We start from the raw sequence: 22,998 nt of genomic DNA on the forward strand, positions 1-22,998 counted from the left end.
AAAAAAGACAAATGTATTGAGAAAAAAAAATCCATTATGTCTCATTCATGTTTTCTAGTGATATGCCATCCAGGTAACTTTTCAATTATCATCATTGTTAAATATGTATCACAAAACCATATCTGAGAACATCAGAAATTCTTGGGGCCCCGAGTTTCCTATAACATTAAAAGAACTTTACTCTGTAATTTTATAGTCATTCTATTTTTTATGAAGTCCTAAAATATGCAAAAGTATGTTAAGCCTTACTTAGTTGAAAGCTATATTTACTTGCGAAATATCATGTCATTTAGCTGACTAGTTAATATTTTATAGACAGCTGAAACATACTGATAGACGAAATAAATCTAAAGGGCTAGTGAGAATAAATGCTGGTTCTATATAACAATGCACTTCAAAAATTAATATTTCATAAGCCCATGTTTAAAATACCCACACCCAAAATGTTAATGATCATTTTCATGTGTGAGTTGTTAAAGAAGTCCATTTATATTAAAGTCAAACTTGTGTAAACACACATATATACTAGACATTGAAGAATAATTTAAAAGTAATCACCATTACTGTCTGCAACGAAACAAGCACTTAACTGAAAAGTTTGCCTCTACATGCGCTGACGGAGCCTTTCACAGAAGGCAGTGCACTAACAGAAACTGCGGGCAGATCTCTGCTAACATTATTTAGTGATTTCACATAAGCTTTACAGTAAGTAGCTGAAATAATATACGCTATATGTTCTGATTTCCTTTAACTATCAACCACATTTCATCTACTGCCAAGCCACAAATTCTCGAAGATACCTTAATCAACACACACACTAAAAAAGCAATTATATTTATATAAGAATACGCTGAATGACTTCAGAAACCACTCAAAAGCCCAGGTAACTCCTGGCGTAAGTTTTTATGAGCTGCGGACTCAACAGCAACAACAACCTACTCTCAAACACACCTAATGCGGAGAAAGTGGGTTAAATTGTGAGTCCCTTCAGTGACCACATCCTTCAGCTGTTTTGTCTTGCTTGTAACATCCAAGCTCAATGTGTCATGCCTCATAATAGCCAGTGTGATGCAGCTGCAGGAAAATGCTAACACGGACTACTAAACAGCCTGCACTGTATACAACCAAATTCTGAACCTTCCACAGACTTATTCAAGAATCTTAAAGATACAGCAATGTTGATATACAGCAGAAGCTATCACTAATCTGTCACTCAATTTTTCATTAATTATGATAATGTTGGGTCTTACAGAACAATCATGAACGTGCTCCAAATAATGCCAATCATAGTACTAATTACAACAGGTTGTCTAATTACATAGCTCATTCTGATTCTAGCAGCCAAAAAAATCACTGTGAACAATCACCATATGCCATGTGTTTTCATATAACCCTCTTAATTCATACAAGTCATTTAGTTTCCCTTAATTTTTGAGGATTTCTTGACACCTTTCCCTGTTTTCCTTCAAATATTTATCCAATTTGGTTCACATATTTTTAATCTCAATATTCTTTTTAGTTCATTGAATGAGTTCCTAATATAGATATAGGAATTCTTATAAGCTTTCATGGCTTATCTGTTTAATAACAATTCATAATTCTTGTTATTATTTAGCCAGATTTTTATTATGGAGCCCCTCATATTTGCTACAGTTTGGGTTAAACGCTGAGAAATGATGGTGAACAAGACAGTCCCTGACCTGATGGAGTGTATTGTCTAGTGAAGGAGTCTTACTTCCTTTCCTTTACTAGTTGTTGCTGTTAGCTGCTGATGAGTTGGCCCCCATATCATGGTGGCCCCATCCTAGGCACCAGTGTTATGACTCGTTGCAGACAGGACTGTTGTGGGTCATAGGGTTTTCTTGGCTGAATTTCGGAAGTAGATCATCAGGCCTCTCTTCCTTGTCCATCTTAGGCTGGAAGCTCTGGAGAAATGTGTTCAGTATTATAGCAACATGCAAGGCTCCACTGACAGACTGATGGTGGCCGCACATGAGGTGCATTGACTACCGATGAAACCTGGATCTCTGCCACAGTCTAGGCGAGGATTCCACCACTAAAGCACCAATGCCCCATCCTTTACTAGTTAACAGGGACTTATTCCTCCTTGTCTAGAGTGCCACTTCGGGATCCTGTCCATAGTTTTTAAGCTTCTGAGAGATAATTTACCCCCAACAAGATTCTCGTCTTTTCAATAATCCTATCTCTACCTTGGCACTAAGAATATTTTTCTCTATCTTTATGCTCAATTTTTTTTTTGACAGCTGATAAGACTTTTAAATAAAATCAAATTTGCCAATTTTTTTGATCCTCACATACTTATTTCTCACATCCACCACAAGGAGTCTCCAATATTTTGCAGATACACATAATAGGCTAATCAAGGCACTCTAGTATTTGATTGATAAAATGAAATCCAGAGTATTTTTAAAGACATACTGACTGTCTTAAACAGATTCCATCTCTGTTTAAAACAGATACCTTTTCATACCATTCAGTCTGGTAAACTCTCATGGATGAGCTAATCAACTCACAAAAGTTATTAGCATGGTTACCAAGTAGCTACTTTATTTTATATTATTTTAACTAGTGAAATAAATAATAATTCAAATGGCCTTAATTCTGTAACCAAATTCTTATTAATTTGATGAGCAGATTTACTAAACACCTCATTTTTTATACTTTAATTTCACCATTTAGTGATATAAATGGTCAGTTCATTAAACACCTAGTCTGACCAAACTTGGCACTTGTTGCCAAATCATGGAAGTCTTTATCTTTTCAGTGAAAATAAAAACTATTTCTTTTTCAAATTTGAAAGGTTTTATAACATAGAGCAAACACGCCAGCACAAAGGGACATGGAGAATATTTAAGACCCAACAAATTAGCTAACTCAAAAAGAAAGTTACATTTTTATTCCCACATCAAATATTTATTTTTGCATTTCAAAAGTAAGTTATCATATTTATAAGCTAATTGTATAATTAGTAAAGAAAAACTTCACTATTCAGAATATAAAAGCTGAGCTATCAATCCATTTACAATGTGGAGAAGTATTATACTATTACCTTTGCAGAACCATTCAGGAATGGAATAGATACACTCAAAAGTATTACATGAATTTTTTTTTTCCTGTCGCTCTCACTACTTTTTAATATATGATTTGCAAGCTACTCCATTAGAAAACATTTTTGGACCCTATATGTAATAAAACTATACTTAAGAACATAACAGTAACAATTGTATTGGTAATAATGATAGAAAAAAATAAAAATATTTTTGATCCTTAAAACTATTTTGTGACCAAAGCAACACAGACATTTTAATACACATTTTGAAGATTTAGAAACAAGATCATACAGCTAGTAGGTGGAACAGAGCCAAAATTTTAGTCCATGAGATGGGTAGAAAAGAGAAATTGAACTTCATTCTAGGCATATGTTAGGTTGGACCATTCATATTGGCTGTAAGAGTTACATTGGTTGTATTTTGTCAATTTAGTTTGACAATAACCTGTTGCCATTGAGTCAATTCGGACCCATAGCAACCTTAAAAAAAAAACCCAGTGCCGTTGAGTCGATTCCGACTCATAGCAACCTTAGAGGACAGAAAAGAACTGCCCCATAGGGTTTCCAAGGAGCGACTGGTGGATTTAAACTGTTGACCTTTTGGTTAGCACCTGTATCACTTAACCACTGAACTACATTGGTAAAATAGGTCATGAGACTTTGAGGACACTGATGTGTCATACTATTCTGAGTGCTCCTCAGCTCCAATAGAGAAACTAGCAAAGAATAGGCAATCAATAAATGCTTGTTAAATAATGAAAAATAATGGAGGCAACATAGATTAATTCCTGGAAATAATTGGTTAATTAGGGCCAAAACGTGCTAGCAAATTACTTAGTAACAAACAGAAAAATAGTATCTTGTGAGAAGTCAAATCATTTTCAGGCTAAAACAAAAAAATCCCCAAACCCATTGCCATTGAGTCGATTCTGACTTCATAGCAACCCTATCGGATGCAGTAGGACTGCCCCACAGGGTTTCCAGGGACTGCCTGATGGATTTGAACTGCCAACCTTTTGGCTAGCAGCCATAGCTCATAATCACTATGCCACCAGAGTTTCCATTTTCAGGCCTAGTAAGGAATATAACCTGTGAGCTCTCAAAGGAGTCAAAGATTCCAAGAAAAGCTCCTTGTAATCTTAAAAGTAGGGCAACAAACATTGTTCAGAGAGCTTTTATTTTTGATTAGCTATCACCAATAGTGTTACCAGGTTTCAGAAGTTCTTCAAATTGGACAAATCATGTGAGCAGTTATGAAAAGAATCAATAATCAATAAATTGTAACCAATGCCAACTTTTGCTCAGAACAGTAATTTGACCGTATATTTAATCATACAATTTGGAAAACAATATGTAAGTGAAAATGGCCTACCCTATCAACATCAGCACCACTAAACCCAAGACAAGAGAAATCTGTTTTCATGGTGTAAGTACTTATCTTCCAAGCAAAGCTGTGAAGCTGAGAAAAAAAAAAACAGGACTCAAAAACAGAACAGCCCTGAGCAGAAAGACACTCAACCCTAAATGAAAGGTAATGAACATTATAACTAGGTAAAACTGAGTACATTTTACAGAAAATATAATATAAAAATAATCATAGGAAGATATATGTCCTCGTAGTCCCATGACAGGGTTAATCCTCTGAGACCTAGTATGTCAAAGGTTCTTTTTCAAATATACGCATGAATATGAATAGTTTGATTGAGGTTGTGGCTCTGTGTTTTTGAGCTACTCTATAAACAAAACAACTTCTGACAGGGGCAAGGTTTTTCAGCTAAGAGACAAAAACAATACAAAAAAACACAAAAACCTCAAGTGTCTTCCACACCTACTAACTGAAAACACTGCACTGAAGGTAAAATACCATGCAGATGAGAAAGTGATATATACCAGGGCCATGCTGATAATGCCATGAGGTTCACGCCATAGAACTCAGCATAGTTAATGGCTCATTTTAAGTGCTTGATAACTCTTTGCATGAAGAATGTATGAATGAATGGAAAGGCAAAAAAGAGGCAGCAATATATGAGACTAATTTACATAAAATTACTGAGCTAATTACTGTTAACAGCATTTCAAGAAAAGCATCACAGAACTATAAATAAAATCTGGGGGAAGAGAAAATAAAGTGATTAAGGGAATTAATTGGACACAGGTGTATTTGAAGTAAGTTCTTAGAAAAACAAGCATTTCCATAGATCTTATTATTTTTTAAAGACAAGTATGACAAAGATGACAAAAATGGGACAAAGGATAAACACCAATCATTGGAAAGAATTTTATTTCATCAATCCAAGGGAGAGGTAAAAACTTACTGTATACCGTTTCAAGAAAGGTCTGCTTAAATTTGTTAATGGTAGATACAGATGTTATTAACACTGTTCAGTTTCAAAAGCATGTTCTACCAGAAATCAGCTTTTTGGGTACATGGTTGCAGAAAGCTACCTGAATGGTGTAATGAACAGTGGTGTGGGCCAGTATAACATACTCCATGCTCCTAAGCGGTAATAGAGAGGCTGTGTACTCTCAAGATACCTGCTTAGCAGAATATCATCTTACCCTTTTTCACAATGAATTAATACATGTAATGTGTTTAGTGGTACACAGTAAATTCTTCATAGGTCTTTACTGTTACAACTGTTTCAGGATCAGTGGATGAAAAAAAGTTTTCATCGATCATATTATCCCTGCTTTTTTTTTTTCTTTCTCTTCACAAATAGCTCTTTTACATTTTTAGATTCATATCACTTTAACTCACTGCTTTCTTTTCTGACATCCTTGTCCAGTATCATCTGAACAGTGTTAAAGTAACCTTGATGAAAAGGGGAAAAAAAAAAAAGCCCCATAAAATGTTATGAACTGAGACAGTCACTCCTTGCTTAGAAATCGAGTTGGGTTCTCTTGTCTTTTAAAACATATAGCTGTCTGATTAAGGATGAGTGAGAATTAAAAAAATTATGAATTATTCCTTGAGTGTCCACTTAGCACCCAGCTTTCATTGTTGGTAGTATTCTCAAATTCTTTCTAACTAACCTGGGAAAATGTTGAATAGTACTGGATGTTGAAAAATTCATATATTATAGGAAGATGAACATTTTTGCCACAGCTGGTGGCCAGGACGGCAGCATAAATATGTATTTGAAGACAATGATACCTAAGAGAACATTTCATGATTTCAGCATCAATTTTTGGCATTATCAAGGTGTTGGTACATCATGTGACGTCTAATATTTTTTAGTGAGTTGAAATATTTTGCTTACAAATGACAGCTCTTATTTGAAAAGGGAATGAATAGGTTAATTTTCCCTGAAATGTTTCTAAATAGGATAAAGAATACCTTTTTCATTATTGTAAGCTCTGAGTTCATTAATAGTTTTCTTCTTTGAAAATGTTCAATCTTGACAATTTAGCAGCTGGTTTTAAAATTCCTAAGGAAATATAGAAAGACCTTGACACCAAGCAAACCTGAACATCGTCCTGTAAAGAAATACCTTATTCTGGAGGGAATGTCCATTTATCTTTTATCTCCAGGTTTAAAGTGTACAAAACCTGAAACAGTACCTTTCTTAACAAAATGACTAAGAGTATATACGAAATTCTCAACTTGCAACTTTGTTTTAAATTTTAAAAATGCATACAGAAAAAAGAAATGAGGAAATAAAACTAAAACAAACCTCCAAGGTACATACCCGTATATAGAGAAAAATATGTGAATACATATGAATGCTAATAAATCACGTTCATTTTCTCCTTTCTTTTTAACACATTTTACCTAATAAAAGCCAGTCTGCCATTTGAAGCAGTTACTAAAGCAGGTTTACATTTCTGAGTGTGAAATAACACACCTTGATAACATTCAAGCTCTTCAAAAGCTCCCAAATTCCAAATGACTGGAGCTAAAAGTCTTGATTTTTATAAAAGAATCAGGAGTGTAAACAAAACAGAATGTATGAATGTATACTTATTCTTGATCACTATAGTTTTATATTCCTAAATCTGTTTTTGCCGTAGAGCTTCTAAACCAGTTAATGTACTTCAGTAATTAACAAATGCATATCCTGTCCCTATTCTTCCTTCTGACTGGTATCCTTAACAGGGCAACCAGTACATTGAAAAGCACAGAATAGGTCTTAAAATAAGAGAAAATGCACATACGATTTGTTGTTGTATTAGCCATAGTAAGGGCTATTTTCATTTTTTTTTTTTTTTTAGTGTAACAGGCACCAGCATGAACAGTTTCTGTTTTAACTGTTATTCCTTGCTAGAAATTTGTAATTAATATCAGTCACCATTGGTTAGAATCTAAATCTCAGGCCTGCGTCCTAACACTGACATCCCTTTGGATTACCCTAATTTGTACACTCTGAGTCTCAGCCTAATCCTCAATGTTCTGAGCATATGTACATTAGGATTCCTTCTGCATTTACTCAGAGTTCAGATACAGCATAAGTACTAGACAATTTCCTTTAACGGTATTAGCTGATGTTCTCACTGCTGCTCTTACTCCCTCTTTGTACTTCCTTTGTCTTTGTTATAGGCCCATTATCCACCAAGGCCAAAAACTGTTCTGACCACTAATGCTAGGAAAAAAAAAAATAACCCTTTCTCCCAGAATAGGGAGCTACTACTCCCTGACACCCCTTAAATGGGGAGGATATTTTTTCTCCTCTTTAAAAAAAAAAAAATGTCTGTTTTCAGCAGGAAAATAATTGCTTCCAGAGGGGAGAGAAGAGGAAAAGTGAAGGGAAAACACGCTCCCACATTTGGGAACTGACCTCAAGAGACCCAGGAAGGCAGTCCTACTTTTCCTTCTAGTCTTTCAATGTAAATGCCACTTTGAAGCTTTTGAACGGGATCAAAATAACCACAGGCCCTTAGAACTAGCCCTAAGAAGACTTTAAATCTTTTACATTTCATATGTGTTGGTCATTTGAGAATAAAACATCAGTGACCAGTAGAAAACAATTGGATCACCTCCTAATTTACTGATTTTGGAGGGGTAGCTTATAATGTGGCCTTTTATCATAAAAGACAAATGCAACTATACAGAAAATCATGAGTACATATACATACGGGAAACCCTGGTGGTGTAGTGGTTAAGTGCCACGGCTGCTAACCAAAGGGTCGGCAGTTCGGATCTGCCAGGTGCTCCTTGGAAACTCTATGGGGCAGTTCTACTCTGTCCTGTAGGGTCGCTATGAGTCGGAATCAACTCAACGGCACTGGGTTTGGTTGTACATACGTACATTTACTCAGTATTCAATATTTATAAGGTAACCCTATCAAGAATGAATTTTTTTTTTTGTAATTTTTTTGGTAATGCCACATTTATTTACTAATGGAATGGCTGCTGAGTCATTGTTTGTTGGTGGTTTTTTGTTATTTGAAAAAACTGGAGCCCTGGTGTCACAGTGGTTAAGAGCTCTGCTACTAACTAAATGGTTGGCAGTTTGAATCCACCAGCCACTCTTTGAAAACTCTACAGGACAGTTCTACTCTGTCCTATTATAGGGTCACTATAAATTGTAATCAACTCGACGGCAACAGGGTTTTTGTTTAGTTAATTGCAAGCAGTCCATATCAGTGCCACGTTCTATGAAGTACATCACAAACATGGTACCTATTGGTACTATGGCCCAGGAAGTGCATCAAACTTCCTGGTTACACTTGAACCATAAAATATCTTACTCAACTTACAGCATGCACTTTATAAAAGATGTCATCAGGGAGGTGACCAATGCAAGCATGCCATGTTGGTTCCATGTTCCATGAAGCACATCTCACACACAGTGCATGTTGGTACCATTGCCCAGGAAGTGTATCAAAAATTGTTTTCACCCCCAAAATAACTCATTTACTTGAATATTTCCGAATGCCAGGAACCATACCTTCCTAATAACACAAAGGAAATTGCAAGGTTTATCTCGCTGTACAGAAGCCAAAAGACACGGGAGTTTCACACAATCACGCCTTTGGGAAGCATCCTCTCATACAAATGGCTCTCAACACTCAAATGTGGCGCAGACCAACTTCCTCTTTTTTTAGGCACTTGCACCGGTATCTGCCAGGGTGCCAGAATGTATTAAAGTGACTCTATAGCCTGCCAATAAACCTCCAGGGGCAGAAAATATAGTTGGAACACAAATGTGGCAGAGACCACGAAAGGGATAAGATTCTACAATGAATATTTCACTTACACTTGGTCTATTTCTGATCCCATAGGTCTATTGAACAGATAAATTTTGATATTGATAAATTATATGCAATAGCAGCCATATACCAACTATTGTCACAATATATATTAAATAACTTTGAGAAGATTGTAGAAGCATTTTTCTCTACAGACATTAAATCAATAATGGACTTAAGAAATGAACAGCTGAACAATAAAATGTTAACCAAAATGAAGTTTTTCTATTTTTCAATATCCCCCTCTCTGAATAGCAGAGTGTATATTACTGTTTAGAATGATCACCCTATATATCTTTACATTTAAACTGCAAAAAACATTGAACTCAATAAACTCTCTGTATATTTTAGTTTGTCAATTTTCTTGACTTCTTTTTGAATAAAAATAAAATAGTTTGAAAGATGAGGATAATTTTATTGCAATGTTTGTTACATTTTAAAGGCAATATGTGTCAGTGCATATTAAAAAGAAACTGAGTCTAATGGTACAATTCATTTTTTGCTATTTTAGTCTTGCCCATGATAGAGACAACTGAGATCATTTATCATGGTTTTAAGCAATACACTTTGAAACGTCCTAAGCGTTTAGCGTGATGAAGGTTTAGTTGCATGATTCTTCATTAATATTTATCTTTACGTCCAGGTTTGTGTCCTCACAATTTAGGGAGAGTTCCCAGTCTGCAGGCCTGAACTAATGTATAACTTGCAAGCATATTGCTATGTGAGGTCCTGTAACATTCCAATTCATTTAATAAAAGAACATATACGCATGTGCAATGATTGCCATTATAGCAGCACTTCCTTACAAGGCCACATTCAGGAGACTAAAGGAGACACCCACAATATAAACTGTGAAAATTATAATGAAAACCTGTGTAATATGCACAGGTTTTGATTCGACCTGTATCAGCACCAGCTCTATAAAAAAAAGTTCTTCATCACAACATTTCATTGTGTATTCTTTTCCTGTATTAAAATTATTTTAGAATGGACTTTCTCCAACGTAAAATGATCAAGACTTGTGGAAGGCTAGCAACTGCATGTTGCTTCAGTCTTTCTTTTCATTCCCTTTTGAGGAAACACAATAAGATTTAATATGACTGCCATCAACAGCAGACCATAACTTGATCCTTCCAGTAAAGCTGTCACTAACAGCCAACACTGATAAAATAACATCAAGCAAAAAGACTACTCGTCCCATGAAATGTATCCTTAGCCCTGAGCTAAGGAAGTTGCCTCCAATGATCCTGACATTTCTGTTTGATGAATGAAACATTATCCAAGGCTTATGTTCCTATAGAGTAGTCCATGTTGCTAGTAGAGAGAAGAATTGATTTGGTGAGTCTGAGTCTAGATATAAAGTTTATAGAAATTATTTTGTAATCTATACATAATTGATATAAAACTAGGGTGTCAGAACAGGTTACTAGGGTTGGATATGTTAGAGAATTCTATATATAAAATCAATGCACCCTTCTAATGGAGCATTTATTTTCTAGGTCCATGATGCCTGCTCACATTTGTTTAGTGGTTCATATATTTCAAAGGCCTCACAGGTCATTTTATCTTCACAAAACATCATGTGAGCTTAGTAAATCAGTTCTATTGTCCCATTTTTCAAATGATTAGGATGAGTCAGAGAGGTAAAAATACCTTTCTTGGAATCTGAATTTCTTCCTTTCTATTCGTTGCCCCACCTGACATCATATCATCTGTCAATGTCCATACCTATAAAATGATCTTTGTTCAGGCACCAAATTATCATACAAGTTTTTATTCCATGTAGTGTTCCAAATGGAAAAGCTGATTGCTTCTATATCAGAAACCAGCTCTGAAGCACAAACACATCCTAAGATTTTACTAATAGTTGAGCAGACAAAGCAAGGATACTGGCCTACATCAATATAAGAGCTTTATTAAGAGGACTATATAGTTCCGGGCTTCTTTATTGCTGTTTCACTGAAGGTAGATTGTCACAAGTGATCTCTCTAGCAAATTGAAATTGTATTTTAGCATTTGAGCCTTGGTTTCTAAAAACAATAAAAGCTATGCTTTGAACTTAGAGGCAAAAGAGGTCAGCTTCCTAAATTTCTTCACTCCTGACACAGGCCTGACTTCTGGTTTTTCTATCTTAGGCTCAGCTCTAGTGACGTCCAAGCCACGCACTTCTAGGTAAGCTTTTGTGCATATCACAACGGTGTGAATTACTGCTGACACAGCCTTCACTCGCATTTTTGGCGTATTTCTTTCACTCTTTTGCTGATGCCATTATAAAAAATACTGCTGGTACAGCTGTAACGAGATGGATTGACACAGTGGCTCCAAGAATGGGCTCAAACACAGCAACAATTTTGAGGATGGCACAGAACTGGGCAGTTCTTCATTCTGTTGTACACAGGGTTGCTATGAGTCGGAACCGACTTGACAGCACCTAACAATGACAGCTGTAAAGCCACTTCCTAGTCTCTCTTTTTATGTGGCTAAAATTTTCTTGCAAAGAAGAGATTAATATATGGAAGGACAGTTTATTTAATATATTGGGGTACTCTGCAACATCGTCATAAACAGAAAAAATATCGTCAAGGACTTCATTTTACTTGGATCCATGATCAACACCCATGGAAGGAACATTTAAGAAATCAAACAACATATTGCATTGGGCAAATCTGCTGCAAAAGACTTCTTTAAAGCATTCAAAAGTAAAGATGTCACTTTGAGGACTAAGGTGTGCCTGATCCAAACCATGGTGTTTTCGGTTACCTCATACGCATATGAAAGCTGGACAATGAATAAGGAAGACCTAAGAAGAACTGATGCCTTTGAATTACAGTGCTGGTGAAGAATATTGAATATACCATGGAGTGCCAAAAGAACAAACAAATTTGTCTTGGAAGAAGTACAGCCAGAATGCTCATTACAAGCAATGACGTTCCCTCCAAAATGTGCCTATTGCAAAAGCTCCTCCCTCTTGACATTCAGTTTCCTTGGGAGTTGTCATTAAAGAAAAATAAGCTAGTGCCCAGGGAAGGGCATCTCCAGGGAGCTGAGGATTAGGGCCAGGTAGCTCATTGCCAGACATGCCCACGCGCCCAAACAAGCCAAAGCCTTCATTATATGCTGATGATTCACTTTTATGAATGTAGTTTCTGTCACTGTTTTTAGCCTTTTCACATCAGGTAATGTGAGGTCTTGTACTTGTTAATTTATATCTCAGATCATATTTGATGGTTTTTATATATTTCAGTTCTAGATCTTTTTTTTTTAATGTGAGGTCTTGTACTTGTTAATTTATATCTCAGATCATATTTGATGGTTTTTATATATTTCAGTTCTAGACTGTTATAGGTGATGTACACCTTGAGAGAGAAGAGAAAATGAAAGCAGCTGGTTTTGCAGAAATATGTGCTGTACTTTGCCACTTGAGCCTGGGCCTCTTCATTGTCACCTTTCCCCCCAGGGACCTCTGTCAGGCATCCCCAGCCCTATCCTCCAAAGGCATGAGGACATGCTCCTGCTTCCACCTCAGCCCTGGCTCAGGGTGGAAACTGACCCCTCCTCTTGACCACAGCTGCTGTGTGGCATCTCAGCCTCTCCATGACCCATGCTAATAGTGGTACCACTCTTCTTGGCCTGCACCCCCACCCTAGTACCTGTTCTCTAAAAGGAGACAGTGTGGTGCTGGTGCTAACAAGACAAGACGACTCTGTGTGTCCAGGGTTTAGGCTCCCACACAGCCCCACCCCCAGGGTCTTACAGGGAATGTGTTCTAAAAATGAATTTGAAAACAAGCCTGTACTCCAGAGCAACAGAAAAAAACATGATTTTTTTTTGGGGGGGGTGCCAAAAACTGTGGACATGTTAGCTCAGTGTCCTCAGGACCAAGCTGTTACTTAATTTTACTGTATTGTTTTTTATTAAATAATCCAGATGAAAAGTTGTAGGGCCTTAGGATGACCTGGGCCTAAACATTCTCAAGGGCAGTGTCACAGACTGAATTGTATCACCCAAAAATGTGCGTCAACTTGGTTAGGCCATGATTCCCAGTATTGTGTGATTGTTCACCATTTTGTCATCTGATGTGATTTTCCTATGTGTTTATAAATCCTGCCTCTATGACGTTAATGAGGGAGGATGGACAGCAGTTGTGTTAGTGAGGCAGGACTCAATTTACAAGATTGGATTGTGTCTTGAGGCAATCTCTTGAGATACAAAAAAGAAGCAAGCAGAGAGACAGGGTAACCTCATACCACCAAGAAAGCAATGCTGGGAGCAGAGCGCATCCTTGGACCTGGGTTTCTGCGCAGAGAAGCTCCCAGTCCAGGGGAAGATTGATGAGAAGGACCTTCCTCCAGGGCCAACAGAGAGAGAAAGCCTTCTCCTTGAGCTGACACCCTGAATTTTGACTTCTAGCCCACTAGACTGTGAGAGAGTAAATTTCCTTTTGTTGAAGCTATCCACTTGTGGTATTTCTGTTATTGCAGCACTAGATGACTAAGACAGGCAGTTTGCTAAGTGCCCCTAGGCTTGCTGTGGGAAGGAGCCATTGCCATCATTTTCTCATCATTCCATGGGCAAGCCAGCATGGAGAGGCCAGGGGTGAGGATAGTCTTCTCCCTACTGTTCCTCCTGCCCTCCCACCCTCCCAAGCTCTGTCTCTGTGATCTGAATTGCAAAGCATGCAGAAAAACCTGCAGCCATGGTTATTTTACTATATCTTGATGGAGGGCTTGCAGTACAAAGCCAGGCCAGAGATACACATTACTTAAAAAAAAAAAAAAAAAAAGGGGCAATCATTCATTAAAAAAAAAGAAGAAGTAACAGTGGCAAGACTTCATCTCACAAACATGTTATCAGGAGGGACCATTCCCTGGAGAAGGACATCATTCTTGGTAAACGAGACAGTCAGCAAAAAAGAGGAACACTCTTAACGAGACGGACTGACACAGTGGTTGCAACAATAGGCTCAAACATAGCAAAGATTATGAGGATGGTTCAGGACCAGGCAGTGTTCTGTTCTATTGTCCACAGGGTCACTATGAGTCAGAACCAACTCGATGGCACCTAACAACAATAACAACAAACTAAATAAAGAAACTACTAAAAAGAAAGAGCCACCAATGATCAGGAAAGTATTTTTAACCTTTACAATCTGAACATAAAGAGTTGTGATAGTTAATGTTATGTGTCAACTAGGCTAGGCCAGGATTCTCAGTATTATGTAATTATCGTCCATTTTGTGATCTTCCATAAGACAATGTAATCACCTCCAAGTTGTGATCTAATATGATCAGCCAATCAATAGTAAGGGGAGTTTCCACCGGAGTGTGATCTGCACCCAATGTATACATGGACATTCTGGAAAAACTCGCTTGCTTGTTCTGGATCCTATTTCTGGCTCTTCATCATCTGACCTCTGGTTCTTGGGACTTGAGCCGGCAGCCTGTCATCAAACCTGCTGACTTTGGGATTTGCCAGCTCTGCAGCCCTATGAGCCAGCAGCCAGACATCTGACCTGCTGATTCTGGGTTCATCAGCCTCTGCAACCACGTGAGTCAGGAGAAGTCTACGCCTGACCCAAGTACTTTATATACTGCCAGCCTCCACAATCACGTGAGCCATTTCCTTGAGACAAATTTCTCTCTCTTTCTCTCCCTATTTATACACACACACACACACACACACACACACTCTTCACTAGTTTTGCTTCTCTAGAGAATCTAACCTAAGACAAGAGTCATCATAATAAGACTTGTTTCTTCTCATTATTAACTGACTAATTAATTAATTAGGCTTTCATTTCTTAGTTTGAGAGTGGAGGCTTCTGTGTCACAGGATTTTGTATTTTCATTACCTGGTCTGCATTCTATTAAAGATAAAGTCTCAAATGTGTTATTTAGACTTTATGTTCATTTTATACATCTCTTACAAAAACACTCTCCAGAAGACCTACATTTATAACTTAACTGGTGGAAAATGATGGAAGAATAAAAAAATTACTCAAAGGCAAAATCCAGTATAAGGACATTGAAACTTAGGCAACATTTCCACGCTAAAGCCATCAAAGGCTGTCACCCATGTATAATTCTATTGATTACTTTTTAATCCAAGATGTATTTTTCATAATGATGAGTAGAAAGAATTTTATCTAAGATAGCGGAATGAGCTAAAAAAAAAAAAAGCTTACCTGTATGAGTAACATGTCATTTGTAATAAGGACATCTTTTAATATTAAAACATAATGAAATTATAAATCAGTAATAATCCACAGCATAATAAAAATTAAATGAAAAGTTAAACAAAGTTAGTTGAAAGTCATCTAAAAGCCAAGAGATACTTTTGGAAATGTTTCAATAGTCTTAAACATTTAAGTTATAAAATTTCACATTTGTTAAAGAATGCTTCATATAATAATATTGTTTGGTATTGGTGGGTTTTTTTTTATTTCTATAAAGGCATTTTTAATTAACTTCAATGCCATAAAAAGGTAATTCTAGTAAGATTTTTTTTAATGCCTCATACATACATACCTAGCTATATAAATCTAAGTAAACTTATCTCAAATATTTGTGCAAATGAACTAGATTGCCTTTAAGAAATATGGGCAAAGCTGCAAGAATATAATTAAAACATATCAAAAGTATTACCATTGTAACATTTCCTCTGAGAGATATGTAAGGCCACATTATTTACTCAGCAGGAGACAGCTGAATTTATAGCAAAGGATTTACATCATGACTTTCAGGTGCCTTTGTATTCCACCTTGGTTTACATCCTCTTCACACAGTACTTGGAATAATGACATGCAATTAGATAATCACCTATCACTCATAATTTATAACATCACAAAAGAAAGGCATAAAAAACTAATTTTTTTTTTTTAATGATATATCACGGATGAAATCTGAGCTTTTGTAAATTGGTTAAATGTTGGCGCTTTGCAATTTTTATATAATACTACTTAAAATAAATTTAAAATTTGAGTTGCAAATCAACATATACCCTGGGTACAGTTTACTAATAACACTGCCATTTAATAAAAGCAATTTACTTTATTTTTTCTTCTGGAATGTCCTAGAACATCATTGCTCAAGGGACAACAAACCCTACTTTAGGTACACATGTACAAGTATGTTTCCTACAGTATGAGTATAATGTACACAGTTCTTCATTAATAAAGCTAATGATCTCTTATTAAGTCATTTAATCCTAAATCACATCTATCTCCAACAATAATGCGTCAAATACTTTAGCTCGTTTTTTTGGTCATCACATAGAAGAAATGTTAAGCTCTCATTTCTCTACATATTGAAATATCCTATACATCTAGAATATCACATACCAATTACTGTTAACCTCTATTTTAAAAGATATTTTGTCTTTATTACCAAATACCACAATGCAAAATATTTCCTCTTGGAAAAGCTGTTGCATTTTGAAATCAATATACAAGAAATCAGACTCTATTTCATTGCTAATAAAAGGTAACTCTTTTAGAATACTGGTTACTTTTTCTCTCTTGGACATGTAATTTTTTCATGCATCAGTTGGTATTTTCAGTCACTAATCCTAAAGCAACACGCCATCAGCCTTTCACTGGGAGTTCCATACAATCAAAGAGAAGCACACTTACCATGTTCCAGCCAGGGTAGAGGTAGTCTGTGCCAACAAATTCAAAATAGTGAGCAAAACCTTCCTTCAACCACACATCTTCCCACCACACAGGAGTCACAAGGTCACCAAACCACTGCAGTGACAAAACAAACAGTCATCAGATATAATTAAATCTGTTCCAGAATGATTTTATCTAAAATTAAATGTATTAGACTACAATTATCATAACTGGAATTCATTCCCCAATTGATTTTGTGATCTCAAAATGTGTTGTGGCAAGACTGTATTGATTTATTCAACTACTTCAGCTACACTAGTTTCTTTATAAATGGATTCAGAGAAGAACAAGAAAAATGATCAAGGAACACACACACAAAAATATTTAAGCTGAAGACGAAAGGACTAAGGAGAAAAACACAAATGACAGGCATCTTTAAACATTTGAAGGCCTGTTATGTGAATGAGGAAAAGGCTTCTTCATTGTAGCCCTGCAAGGGACAAATCAGAACTAATGGATGTAAGTTAGGACTGGTAGATGTCTGCCAAAAATATAGAAAACCCTCTAACAAGCTGAGATGGCTGAAGATGGAAAACACTGCCTGGGGAGATAGTGAAGGACTCATCACAGGACGTATTGAAGCATCACCTTCTAGTGGCAGAAAATATTCACAAAAGACAGCAGCTGATTGATGGAATGAAGGGCTTTGGGGGTATTCCACACCTGACTCGCCATGATTCTGTGATAATGAGGGACTGGCCCATAAAAATCTTTAAGATCCCTTCATGGAAAACAATGTAATTTTAATTGGTGTTTTGATTAGATCGCGATGCATTACTCTGAATCCCTTGCTTAGTTCAACAAAACATTAAAGAAATTCTTGTTTCATTAAAAAAAAAAAAAAAAATTAAATGCCAGGAGCTAACTCAATGGCAAAAAGTCAGGTGATGTCCCTTTTCATGTAGCTGACATCTTATTGGGGGTGGGGTGGGATGAGACAGACAAAAAAAATGAATAAATAAGCAAATGAGCAACATCATTTCAGATTATAATAACGTGAGATATGATGGGAGAAGGGGGTCATTTCAGATTATAAAACCAAAAAAGTTCTCTCGAAACTGGTGGCATAGTGGTTAAAAGCTATGGCTGCCAAGGTCAGCAGTTCGAATTTACCAGGCGCTCCTTGGAAACTCTATGGGGCAGATCTACACAGTCCTATAAAAAAACTAAAAACAGGGTCCCTATAAGTCAGAATCAACTTGACAGCAACAGGTTTTTTTTTTTTTTAAGCAGATGACTTTTGAGCTCAGACTTTAATGATAAGAAGGGGCCAGCCATGAGGAAGCCTTGGGCAAGAGAATTTCAGGCAGCTGTATGTAACTGTTAGTGCCAAGGCCCTAAGGTGGAAATGGACTATTTAAGAAACAGAAAGGCCAGTGTGGCAGCAATGTAGCAGGCCAGTAGAGCCAGGTGAAGAGTTCCTCGGGGTGGAAAAGAGCCAGATCACAAACAGCCTTAACTGCCATAATAAAGAGTTTGGTGATTGAGTGTTTCAGTATCCAAAGTAAGAATGAATCACTTACCCAAGAAGATCTCGAATTGAAATATAAGACAGCACTCTGAATTTATTGACAACCACAAAACATAGGATATTTAAAATAATCTTTATTCTTTATCAAAAATGCATGTTTCACTTTTAAATTAAATCTTAAGAATTAAAGGAATAATTAACAGGAAGGAAGAGTAGCATAGAAAATAATTTAGCAATGAGAGTAGAAACTATTACAGGTGATTCTCCTAGTTTCTGGCTTGTTTCTTCATAGTAATAATGCAGTGACATTATGTTAACTAGGAAGTAATGTAGGACGTGGAACCCAGTTTGACGAGTTATAACATTATCAGTGCGGTCTTATTTCTACAGACCTATGTATCTTACCATTTATAGGAACATTCAAATAAAAACTGCTTTTTCTGCAAAGAATTATACATTTAGGTAAAAAACCAGTCTCCTTAACACAGAAGAGAGACTCTGGTTATCTCTGTAATGACTCCCCTTAAGTCTCTGAGGTAAAGAGGAGCATGTACCCAGCCTGGCCAGCATGATGAGTCTAAACATCTTTCTGTCACAGGTTCACTGCAAAAGGCTGATATTTAGGTAAATGATCATATGGCCTGTATCGATTTATCAGTCAGTTAAAAAAAAAAAAAATTTTTTTTTTATTCATTTATTAGCACTTAGCACTTCACCTTTCACTGACAGCACTTTCCACATCACTCTTTTTTGAGTTTTTCTAACGTTTTAGAAAGGTTTTAGGTATATAACAAATTGAACTCATATTGAAGCACAATAAGATTTATGGTCTTTTTTAAGTTAAAGACTACACATAGTTATTGGCAATCAGGGCAAGCATCACTTTTTACTAGAATGAACATCTGTTTTCAGCTTTTTTTTTTTTTTTAAATAAAATCAAGATTCAAATAAGCCCTGCAAAATCTCTGTAATACCTTTCACTAAAGTGCATAAAATCAAAATGAAATTAATTTTACCTTAGCTTCACTACAAAGTTAACTAATTTACATATGAATTTCTAAACATGCCAAGACAAAAAATATCAATCATTTGAGAACAAAAGGTCTATAGCTGAGTTAGTGAAAGACTTCCTAAGTGTCTGCGTGATGGGAAAAGGGGAATAGCAAATTGATTTCAGCAAAAGCAAAGTCTGACACATACACAAAACTCAGCTGCATCTGGGAGCAATGCAATAAATCATCGCTATCACTGCACTTATCATATATACACACCAATAATCACAAGAAAATAAAGCAAGGTTGACAAGGAATAGTGACCAGATAGGATCTCCAAAGCCGTTGCTGAGTAGCAGAGCCACCTCACTCCTCAGGCTAAACCGAATGAGAGTTGCTTATTCAGTATAATCAGTGTGTTTATTTCTGTTTGCGCTGTCATCCAGGAAAAATGACATATCTTCTAGAAAGAACTACACAGTGCTCTGTATATAATTAAAACTTAATTGGGAGGATAATAATTTAGCTCCTAATCTAAGCATCTGAAACAATTGTACATTCTTGATCGTTTGCACATTATACTTACACCTGATCCTTTTCTCATACCTGGTGACATATCTCATGAACAATGACCATGGTGACATCCAGCAAATAAGAAATAGATGAAACACTGGGATCCAGTAGTATTCTTTGTTCCACAAAAATACTTAGTCCCCAGTTCTCCATGGCAGCATACGGATGCTTAGGCACAGCTAAAAGATCTGGAAATAGAATAAAACAGTTCCAAAGGCTTTAATAAAGACAGCAGGTTTTAAACCCATATCTTGAAATAAGTCTCGAAATCCTAATTAGAAAGAATAGTTGCTATATCTCGGTAACTTTTTTTTTTTCCTAAATTAAAACTACCTGCCGTTTCTACATGATAGCAGAAATATAGGCTATCTCTGTAAATGCTGGTCATATCCATTCATCACAGTTCATTTTCAGGCCCAATGCTATAGGTGGCTGGAAGTACTGGCACTATTATTGATGGGCCCATCCTAATAAGTTTCAGAGAGTCAAGGAAACCAAATGCAGAAATCTACAGAGTCAAAGGCATTGGGTCTTCTAATGAAAATAATTTCAGCTCAATGCAGTGGATACTGTACTCTTATCTCAATATTTTCCAAGAGTAAACATTTTATATCAGTTTTAAAATGCCACTGTCATTTTCTAATTGCTTAAATTCTAATTTATTTTTGGGTTCTGTTAAAAATAAATATTATATATTAATAGAGTTTGTAGAGAAAAATAGGACAGTGGATATAGTGGCAAAAGGAGTACTGAGGTAACCCCAAGCTTTGGTTCTGGTCCTGCCTCTACCATAACTAGATATATATGACACTGGAAAATTCACTTAATTTCTTGAGCCTGCAATGCCCTCACCTATAAAATAGGATTATTGGCCTTAATTATCTCTAAAATTCCACCCAGTGCCAAAAATCTATGATTAAACAATTCTAAGATTTGTGCTTACTTTAGGTCGTAGAGGTATTATCAACTTTTGGTTAATGTGGCACAGTAAGTTCATGCTTTGATGTACTCTCTCTGCTTCAAACATACACACACGAAAAAAAAACCAAACCCATTGCCATCCAGTTGATTCTGACTCATAGCGATCTTATAGGACTGAGTAGAACTCCCACATAGGGTTTCGAAAGAGCCCCTGGTGGATCTGAACTGCTGCTCCAAACATATAAAAAAAAAAAATAGAAAGAGAGATGACAAAATATTAAAAGAGATAACTAAAAAACACCTCTAGGCTCAAAAATAAAACTCTCCATGGGCCAGAATTGGTACAGAAATGCAAAGTGGTGACTGAGTGTGAAGCCACAGGCCTGCTGGTTTCTGGCTGCAGGAGCAAGCAGTGGTAGCTGGGAATTGGCTCCGACAGGCTTCACCAGAGCCAAGAGAACCTAATCCAAGCTGACTTCTTGATGCCGAGGGTTGAGATGGGATGCATTCATGAAAAAGGGCCAAAAAACCCAATGCTTTGTGGGAAAGCTAGTGAGTGGCAGGGTAGGGATTTGAACCCAGGCAGCCTGGCTGCAACACCAGCACTTTTAACCACAATGCCAGAGTATTCTTGGTCTCTGACTCAGAAGTTCCATTTCTTGGTATAAACCCTACTGTAACTCCCTAGAATGTTAAGGGAATTTTTATAAGAATGTTCATTGCAATATTCTTTGCAAGCGTGAAAATTGGAAACCAAATGCCTTTTACCAGGATAATGGACAAAGAAACTGTGAAATAGTCATGTAAAGGAGTATTATACAACAATTGAAATAAATGATCTCATTGTAAGATTCTAGCACTACATGTATCAATACCAATAATCTGAAAAACATGTTGAGAAAACTGTTGTTGTTAGTTGCTGTCAACTCAGCTCCAACTCATGGCAATCTACTATACAACAGAACAAAACATTGCCTGGCCCTATGCCACCTTCACAGCTGTTGGTATGCCCAAGTCCGCTGTTGTGGCCATTGTGATTCTTAGTGCCTTCCAACCTAGGAGGCTCATCTTCCAGCACTATATCAGACAATATTCTGTTGTGATCCATATGATTTTCACTGGTTAATTTTTGGATATAGATCACCAAGCCTTTCTTCCTAGTCTGTCTCAGCCAGGAAGCTCCATTGTAACCTGTCCACCATGGGTGACACTGCTGGTATTTGAAATACCAGTAGCATAGCTTCTAACATCACAGCAACACACAAGCTAACAAACTGACAGGCAGGTGATGGGAAAGAAATTAAGCAAGTAATAAATGCTACAAAGAAAATATAATAGAGTAAGACAGTGACAGTAAGACAGGTGGGATGGGTGTAATGTAGTCAAGGCAGACCTTTCTAAGGAAATTACATTTCACCTGAGGTTTGAATGATCGTTGAAGCCAGCTGTTTGAAGATCTGTGGAAGTGTGTTCTAGGAAGATTGGATGGCAAGGACAAAGGCTCTAAGGTAGAAATGTGACTAGTATGTTGGACAAACAGAAAGAAAATGAGTGTGACTAAAATATATATAGTAAAAAAAAAAAAAAAAAGAGGAATACAAATCAGAGAATTGGTACAAGTTGACAGTGCATAACAAATAAACATTCTTCTACTTAAGATTTTAACTTAGGAATTTGCCTAAACAGGAACAAACTAGGCAACAGAACAAGAGTGCATCAACTCTGTCTGCCACCAGTAGATGGCAACGGCAGTTGCATGTCTAGTGTTATTTGCTTGTAGGAACTCCTGGACTAATGAGCTATCTTGGGGAACCCAGTCTGTTACAAAGTGGAGGCACTTCTGTACGCGATGGTCCTCCAAGAGCTGAGAGAAGTCAGGTTCTCAAGACTAAGTGGGCAGATCAGTCTATATATTGGAATTTAGATTGGCTCAAATGATACAGAGAAAAGACTCCGGACATAAGGGCCAGATACAGTCTAAGAGTTTGGAATAAAGAGGAAAGTACACTCAGGAGATGGACATAAGATAGCAAAACCCTGACCAGCAGCACAAGCAGGTTTGATGAAGGGAGCAGATGAAGGTTGGTGGCAAGGAAATCAGGTAATGGTGATC

The 22,998-nt window shown here is 36.7% G+C and overlaps 1 protein-coding gene across 1 annotated transcript in view; it reads right to left on the reverse strand.

Moving 5' to 3' along the window:
• TRHDE (thyrotropin releasing hormone degrading enzyme) overlaps positions 1-22,998 on the reverse strand; it is a 486,396-nt gene that overhangs the window by 182,302 nt on the left and 281,096 nt on the right. The window contains exons 4-5 of the mRNA XM_003405210.4: positions 19,998-20,152; positions 16,890-17,003 (exon numbers count right to left, since the gene is read on the reverse strand). Of these exons, the coding sequence (XP_003405258.4) occupies positions 16,890-17,003; positions 19,998-20,152 (269 nt within the window). The remainder of the gene's footprint in view (positions 1-16,889; positions 17,004-19,997; positions 20,153-22,998) is intronic.

The sequence above is a fragment of the Loxodonta africana genome, chromosome 4 (genome assembly GCF_030014295.1).
Source record: "Loxodonta africana isolate mLoxAfr1 chromosome 4, mLoxAfr1.hap2, whole genome shotgun sequence".
Classification (NCBI taxonomy): Eukaryota; Metazoa; Chordata; class Mammalia; order Proboscidea; family Elephantidae; genus Loxodonta; species Loxodonta africana.